The sequence below is a fragment of the Ambystoma mexicanum genome, chromosome 14 (genome assembly GCF_040938575.1).
Source record: "Ambystoma mexicanum isolate Mex_15411 chromosome 14, UKY_AmexF1_1, whole genome shotgun sequence".
NCBI lineage: Eukaryota > Metazoa > Chordata > Amphibia > Caudata > Ambystomatidae > Ambystoma > Ambystoma mexicanum.
Genome location: NC_090940.1, coordinates 422,045,692 through 422,054,478, shown reverse-complemented (window position 1 = coordinate 422,054,478; position 8,787 = coordinate 422,045,692). Strand labels below are relative to the sequence as shown.

General features: G+C 49.9%; 1 protein-coding gene across 1 annotated transcript in view; it reads right to left on the bottom strand.

The window, feature by feature from the left end:
- Nucleotides 1-771: 771 nt before the first annotated feature.
- Nucleotides 772-8,787, bottom strand: part of LOC138526850 (uncharacterized) — a 210,510-nt gene continuing 202,494 nt past the window's right edge. Inside the window, exon 5 of the mRNA XM_069637594.1 lies at nt 772-1,215. Within this exon, the coding sequence (XP_069493695.1) occupies nt 1,201-1,215 (15 nt within the window). The 3' untranslated portion in view covers nt 772-1,200. The remainder of the gene's footprint in view (nt 1,216-8,787) is intronic.

The window sequence follows — 8,787 nt, the reverse complement described above, 5'->3', positions numbered from 1 at the left end:
TTGGCTCACAGGCATTGAATAGTTTCCCGTTGTTAAGCTTGCATCCTTTGGTTGATGATGGGAAAATGCCAGGTGTGCAACTCCATGAAAGATTAAATGCTGGCGAAAGCATGCATATTTCGTCAGTAGCTGGAACAAAAAAATATTCACACTCCGTATTAAACAGCGACTTCTGGATGCCACAGTTAATAAACCACAATCAACTATGAACACAGCGCTGTTAGCATACAGAAGGCAATTTGAAGGACACTTGAAAAAATGCCAACATTGGACCAATTTAGGCCTATTGTTGATATGACATGCCATTTGCTCAGGTCATATCTTTTATATATGTATATTTTTTGTATTTTCACTGAATCAACTCCCATCATAAAAATGCTGGTTAACAGGGCTTGAATTTGCCATTTGATTAATGCCCATAAAGACATTACAAAATGTTAAATAATGTACAGACGAAAGTTAAGGGGAAAGTGATCACCAATCAGCAACACTTCCAGCAAGGGCCTCCACCTGCCAAACTAAGAGGCACAGATCATTCTCCCACAGTAACATATGGCAGAGGAACTCTTTGCTTCGGCACCACCAGAAACTAAAGCCATCTTCTCCTGGCAAGATAATGTAGGATTACTTGGGAGACAAAACATCAGTGTGAAAAAATAAGTGGCTGGGTGATGGGAAAAACGATCTGTGATGAATACAACCAAGGACACCATAATAAAGAAAAAGCAACATTAAAACTTGACAATTTCAAAGCATAAATAAGTCAAAAGATTTCAAGAAAATATTTAATATCTTAATTATACAAAACTTCTAGCACTCCTTTTGTTTTACAAATTGTAATATATATTATATCAAGCCTTCCACTATTAATAACTGGTTACACCAAACAGTACATTAATCTGCATTTATAAAAAATACCAAACACATGATGCTTCTTTGAGAAAATAGGGCTTCCTACACAATATATTAAAACTGCTTCTTGGCATTTTCAAGGCAAGCACACCCAGAATAGTAAACATTCTATGTTGTGGGGGAAATATATGTCCGGTGTCTGGAAAAAGAAAAGCTTGGGTCAATGAACGTGCAGCATACAGCAGCCAAAGCTTGAGCAAAAATCTGCTTCCTCCAACTGGTGGACAAAGTTTCAATATTTCAAGGCGTACAGGTGACTGAACTGCTACCAAAATCCAAATCCCCATTTCACAAAAAGAAAACCTGAAAGGAGAAAAGTGTAATTAATTCTTAGATTTACAATGTTACATAAACAGAAGGCAAGATCTTTTGCTAATGTAAAAAATAGAAGAAAAAAAAAACCTCTACATCATTGAAATAACATTGCTCAGAACTCAGTTAACAGGTCAATCACACCTTAGGTAAGGGAATAGTTTTACCTGTAACTCAATTTCTCCAGCATTGGTATCTTTCATGGATTCACATGCTTAGAATATTCCCCGTCGTTAGACTGGGACCCCTCGGTACACAGAAGTTTTCCTATAGGAAAAGGCTATATATATGACACTTTTGTGTCCTATCTACGTCCTTTTAGGACCCGCCTACGCATGCTCCGCAGGCCGTCCCAGTATAAGAGGCCCGCCCCCGCGGTTCCCCTTCAGATTTCGGCCCCTCCAAAGTAGGAAGGGTTAAACTTGTCCATCACATACATTGCAGTCCCGGGGAGGCTTGGCGGGCGCATGTGAATCCATGAAAGATACCAATGCTGGAGAAATGGAGTTACAGGTAAGAAACTATTCCCTTCTCCAGCATTGGATCTTTCATGGATTCACATGCTTAGAATAGATTGTATAGCAGTAACACTTGAGACGGTGGTGAGAATGCAATGTAACGTACCCTCACCCTACTACTCAACACATATGCGCAGCAGTAATAAGTTTACTCATATAACCTTTCCCACCAAAAGTACACTGTCATCAAAGGTAGGAAACCCTCTCCACAACGTGGAGCTTACCTTACTGAAACAGATGGCGCAGGACAGCTCTTCCCATCTGCGCCTCATCCGCATGCTGCCTGACAAGGCAGTAGTGGCGGGTAAACGTGTGGGGCACTGACCATGCCGCAGCTTGGCATATGTCCGTCAGCGGAATTCCGGCCCATAACGCTGTGGAGGATGACATCGACCTTGTAGAATGGGCTCTAGGATGTCTTTGCAGTGGCCTTCCGGCCTTAGAGTGACAAAAGGCAATCGTCGACGAGACCCATCTGGCCAATCCCTGTTTCGAGATTGCTTTACCTCTCGTCGACAGACCATATGCGACGAACAGTTGCCGAGTAGCCCTGATGTCTTGTGTGCGATGTAGGTAGAATTTCAGAGCCCTCTTAACGTCCAGGGTATGAAGAGTTTTTTCTGCTGCCGACGATGGAGTGGCGAAGAAAGTAGGCAGAACCACGGATGAGTGTTTGTGATATAACGTCGGAACCTTAGGGACGAACGTAGGGTTAGTCGCCAGGACTACCTTGTCCTTAAAGAATCTTAGGTAGGGCGGGTCCACGACCAGCGCTTGTAGTTCCGAGATACGTCTGGCTGATGTGATAGCTATCAGGAATGCCAACTTCCACGAAATGAATTTCATGTCGGACGTGGCCATAGGCTCGAAAGGCGGTTTCATCAAGCCTGCCAACACTGTGTTGAGGCTCCATGCCGGGGGAAAAGCTCGAAATAAACCCCGCATTAAGTGTTTCACCAGTCTGTCACTGAATAGAGGAGGCGACTGCCTCTTCCTTGTGAACCTCGAGATGGCTGCCAGGTGTACCTTTATCGATGAGGGGGACAGTCCCTTTTTTGCTAAGAGGAGCAGGTAAGGTAGAACTTGTTCCGGCGTCACCAACAATGGTTGTAGGTCCCGCTGTCTTCTACACCATTCACAGAATCTCCGCCACTTATAGGAGTAGGATTTGTTAGTGGAAGGGGCTCTAGCCGCCTGCAGAATTTCTTGGCACTCCTCTGAAATGTCTAAAGCCCCGAATTCCAAGAAGTCAGGAGCCAGGACGTAAGGTTGAGACTGTCCGGGTCGTGATGCCACACCGTGCCTCTGTCCCGGGATAGAAGATACGGGACTTTCGGAAACGCTATGGGATGTTCCAGCGATAGATGGAGGTCTGAGAACCACGGTTGCCTCGGCCAGTATGGTGTCACTAGAATCACCCGGCAATTGTATCTGCGTATCCACTGTATTGTTTTCCGTATGAGGGGAAACGGGGGAAGCATAGAGGAACATGTCCGTCCATGGGAAGGAGAACGCCTCCCCCACCGAACCCTCTTGGGGCCACCTGCTTGCAAATTTCTCACATTTCTTGTTCTCTTTGGTCGCGAAGGCGTCCAGAGGGGGGTGGCCCCATTTCTCGAACACTTTCTTCAAGTGACCCGTGTCCATTTCCCACTCGTGTATCTGGGCCATGTTTCTGCTGAGGGAGTCGGCTTGGCAGTTCCTCACTCCTGGAAGGTGATGAGCCACGAGGGAGATTTCGTACTTCGATGCCCAATGCCATGTTTTCTGGGCTTCTATGGAGAGAGTCCTTGATCGTGTCCCACCTTGTTTCCTCAGATAAAACATGGCTGTTGTATTGTCGGTCAGTATTCGCACTCGCGACCTCTTGATGTGTGGTAGGAACACCTTCAAGGCCCATCGTACCGCTCTGAGTTCCAGTACGTTTATGTGTAGGAGTGACTCCGTTGGAGACCAGCGACCTTGCGTTTGGACAGCACCCATGTGCGCTCCCCATCCGGTTAGGGACGCATCCGTAACTATGGTGCTCTGGAACTCCGGCTCCTGTAGGGGCACACCTTTGTTCAGATTGTGGGAACTCTGCCACCACTGAAGGGTCCGAAGTAGCTTGTCGTCGACGGTTATCCTGTCCGACCACAATCCCTGAGCCTGTGTCCATCGGTCTGCGAGGAATTCTTGGACTGGCCTTATGAAAAGTCGACAGTTTCTCACCAGATGGATGCAGGATGCCATGGCCCCTAGGACCGAAACATACTTTCTCACTGAGATCCTGATGTTTCGCCGTAGCCGGGCCGCCTGTTGAATGAGTGTCGAGGTCCTGTCGAGAGAAGGTTTCACCAGCCCTAGCTGAGTCTCGAACTGTGCCCTCAAGAATACCAGCGTTCTCGATGGCCGCAGAGAGGATTTCTCGAAGTTTATGGCGAATCCTAGCCGTTGTAGAAGCTGCATGGTGGCTTGTAGACTTGTGTTGGTCGACGCTGGGGAGGATCCCCTTACCAGCCAGTCGTCGAGGTATGGGTATACATGGTGGCTTTGCTTCCTTAGCCAGGCAGCCACTGGAGCCAGGCATTTTGTGAACGTTCTGGGGGAGGTTTTGAGCCCGAAAGGAAGAACCATGAATTGGTAGTGGGTTCGCCCTATTACAAAACGTAGGAATTTCCTGTGTTTCCGACACATTGGAATATGGAAATACGCGTCCTGTAAATCCAGGGACGCCAGGAAATCTCCCTTTTGAACTGCGCGGATCACTTCCTGCAGAGTGAGCATCTTGAATGTCAGGCTCTTTAAGGACTTGTTGAGATCGCGTAAGTCTAGAATGGGACGCCATTTGCCGTTCAGCTTTTTTACGACGAAGTATCTTGAGTAGACTCCTTGGCCTCTCTGTGATGTTGGAACTAATTCTATCACTCCCTTTGCTAACATGAGTGTAACCTCTTGTTGCAGTGCCTTCATATGGGACTGAGCGGTGAACGCAGGTGGAATTTGCGGAGGGCTGTGTTTGAATTGAAGAGTGTCCGTGTCTTATCGTGTCTAACACCTATTGGTCCGTCGTTATCCTTTCCCATTCGTCGACATACGCTGAAACTCTTCCCCCCAGAACGGGTTGTGGAACGTCAATGCTGATCTTTAGTTTGCTTGTCTCTTGCCGACGATGGGTATGATGGTCGTTTTCTGGAAGACTGGAAGTTTCGTCAACGGTTAGCAGATTGTGGGGCACGTCGGTACCCCTGGGAGGGGTAAGCCGATCTGGCAAAGGATCCGTCTCCAGAAGAGAATCTTGAATTTCCTGAAGCCCCTCTAAAGGGGCGAAAGGACTTGTAGCTCCTGCCAATCTGGAGGGCACCCAAAGAACGTGCCGTGTCCGAATCTTCTTTTATCCCTTTTAGGGCCTCGTCCACCTTCTCACCGAAGAGAAGGTCTCCCTCAAAGGGCATATCTAAGACCTTGTATTGTACCTCTGGCCTGAAGTAGGTACACTTCAGCCATGACTGTCGACGTAATACGACCCCATTATTGACTTGCTTGAAGCCAGACTCAGCAAGATCCACCGCAATGTTTATTGCGTGATTTGAGGCTTCCTCACCCTCTCGGACCAGTAGCATCGCCGCCTTCCTCTGTTCTTCTGGAAGATGATCAAGCAGCGGAGCCAGCCTGTGCCACATCTCCCTATCGTATCTGGCCACAATTGCCAGAGAGTTTGCGGCCTTTACTGTGGTCGCTCCCACAGAGAGCACTTTCTTGCCAAAGGCATCTTGGCGTCTCGCTTCATTCTCGGGTGGAGTCGTGCACTTGTGCTGTGCCTTTGCCTTCCTCGCTGCCGCCGCCGACACCACCGAGTCTGGTGTTGGTTGAGAGGATAAACACTTGGGTGTAGACTCTGGAGCCTTAAACTTTTTTTCTAGGTGTCCCTTCACTGCTGGTTCTGAGAATGGGTGTCTCATTGTCTGCAACCCCTCTTTCCATACATGGTCAAGTATCGGTATCGAGAACACCGACCTCCTTCTCTTGCCCATGTGGTCGAACAAAAAACAGTCCTTTTTCTGTTCTTCCTGGGACAGACCAAATTCTTTGCATGCCTTCTCCATCATCGAATGGAATGACGCAATGTCGTCCGGAGGGGACGGGTGAGCTGGGCTTCTGGGGTTTTCCAACTCCGCCTCTGACTCCCAGGTAGGATCCCTGGAGGGGGATAAAGAGACCTCTGACATGGCTCCCCTGTCCGACTCCGAATCTGGCAGCTCACCTTCCTCCTGCGCCAGTGTTGAGATTGGCGTGCGTGGGTGCGGCGGTTGACGGGACCGGCCCGGCTCGTCGACAGGTGACTGTGGCAGGCTGACCTGGGGAAGTCGCTGGTCCAACGACCGTAGCAAGGACTGAAGCGAGGACAGAATATCCAACGACCAAACCGATTGAGGAGAGGGGCAGGTACCGGTGTAACGGATGCCCTCGTCGACGACTTGGCCGCCGCTCGTAGTCCTAGGTCTGCTGGGCCAGCCACTCTCTCGCTCTCGTCCTCCTTGCTCTTGTAGCAAAGCCTCTGGGGATGTAGGGTCGAGGACTTCAGGCCTCCTGTAGGACCCCCGTCGACGAGGCTCTCGTCGACGCCATTGTCGACGGGACGGAGGATGCCCCCTGCGCTAGTGGCGGGAAGGCAGCCGGTGACTGGATCGCCGTCGACGCAGGCTTCGCAGGTGGTTTTGGCGGTCCCGCCTTCTCCACACTGTGCCCGCTCTTTACTCGACTCTCGATCGATCTGTGATGATTGCCCGAGGAGGATTTCCTTTCCTTCTCATGCTTTTTTGATGAGGATGATTTCTTTGACGAGGAGTCTGTAGTGGAGTGAGTTACAGACGACTCTTTTTCCGACGATCTAGATTTATTCGCCGGTGGTTCCGACGAGGCCGCGCGGCGTGATGTTTTCGCCGACTGTGTGGAGCCTACCTCCGAGGGGGGGTATGCCCCCGCACCCTCATTCAGCCATGCCACCAGGCGTCGATTCCGGTCTTTGAGGGTTTTTTGAGAAAACCCCTTGCATATGTCGCAGGCATCCGCCGAATGGTGAGGGTGGAGGCAATATATACAATCCATATGTCCGTCCCCCTCGTAAACCTTTTTCAAGCCGCACGTCGCGCATGGACGGAACAGCGCTTTTCCTGATACAGAGGACATATCGTGAGGACATATCGTACTCGAAAACCAATAAGGCAACCTAGTACAAAATAGTAAGACAACACGAGGAGATCCCACTACTTTGGAGACGGTTGAAATCTGAAGGGGAACCGCGGGGGCGGGCCTCTTATACTGGGACGGCCTGCGGAGCATGCGTAGGCGGGTCCTAAAAGGACATAGATAGGACACAAAAGTGTCGGAAGTTTTCCTATAGGAAAAGGCTATATATGTGTACCGAGGGGTCCCAGTCGGACGACGGGGAATATTCTAAGCATTTGAAACCATGAAAGATCCAATGCTGGAGAACTGGTCGCTATTTTAGCTATATAGAAAGCAGGGATAAACAGTGGACTGTGAAAGCCTTTTTAATGGCAATTACTACCATTCTTCATAACCGGAAAGGTGTGCTACCTCTCAAAACCGATCGGACTTAATCTTGAAGTCTAGAGTTGAAAACGGACCTCATGCAACGAAGTACATCCACCATGGCTGTGCTGCAGGAAAGGAACAAGTTACTTACCTGTAACTGTTGTTCTCCAGCATGGGTCTGGCATGGATTCACATGCTCATGAATATTTCCTGTCGTCAGGCTGGGAATCCTCGGTAAAGAAAAAAACCAGTATCAGTTTCGTTTCTGATCTGTCTTTCGTAGTAATAACCAATCACTGGTCTTTGCGTCATACTTACCACAGCCAATGACTGCCCTCTACCTAAGCACCGCCTCTGGCAGCCATCTTCAGATTTGGAAGCACGTGAAGTGGCAGTATGACCAAGTGAAGAGCCGCAGAGGGGTAGGCAGGAGGGTTCGCATGTGAATCCATGCCAGACCCTTGCTGGAGAACAACAGTTACAGGTAAGTAACTTGTTCCTTCTCCAGCATGGGGTCTGGCATGGATTCACATGCTCATGAATAAAGAATACATAGCAGTACACACATGCACAACCACGGGAGGTGGCAAAGGCTCAACATTAAGCATTACATCAAACTCAACATTAAGCATCTTACCTCCTCACCAGGCTCACCTCAGGCGAACAGGTTGCGCAGCACTGCTTGGCCGACCCTGGACTCCTCCCTGGAATCCCGATCGACGCAGTAGAATTTCGTGAAGGTGTGCGTCGACCTCCACGTAGCAGCCCTACATATGTCCAGCAGGGGCACACCAGAAAGGAACGCCGTGGTAGCTGCAATCGCTCTGGTGGAATGGGCTCTCGGACGGCCAGGCAGCGGTCGGTTTGCCAACCGATGACAGTACATGATACAGCCGGAGAGCCATCTGGAAATGGAAGCCTTCGAGAGAGCCTTCCCCTGATTGACAGGTCCAAAGTTCACAAAGAGTTCTGACGTCTTCCGAAAACACTTCGTGCGGTCCACGTAGAACTTCAGCGCTCTAGCCACATCCAGCGAGTGCTTTGTCCACTCAGCCGGCGACGGGAAGAACACAGGCAACACCAAGGGTTCGTTGAGATGGAAGTCCGACGGTACCTTGGGCATGAAGGAGGGGTGCGTCCTGAGCACTACCCTCGTGTCGTGAAAAGTCAAGTACGGGGCCTTGCAGGAAAGGGCCTGGATCTCTCCCACCCGTCGTGCGGAGGTGATGGCCACAAGAAACGCTGTTTTCCACGACAGAAACTTCAACGGGGCCGAGTGCAGAGGCTCGAACGGAGGTCCCATGAGCTTGGTCAGCACCACGCTGAGCTCCCACGCCGGGGCCGGAGCCTTCACCGGCGGGAACGATCTGAACAGTCCCTTCATGAATTCTTTCACCAGACGATGAGACCACAAGGACGTCCGCCCCGTGGTTCTGGTGTATCGGGAGATCGCAGCAAGATGAATCTTGATGGACGCGTGTGCCAGTCCAGCTTTGGCCAGCGTCAG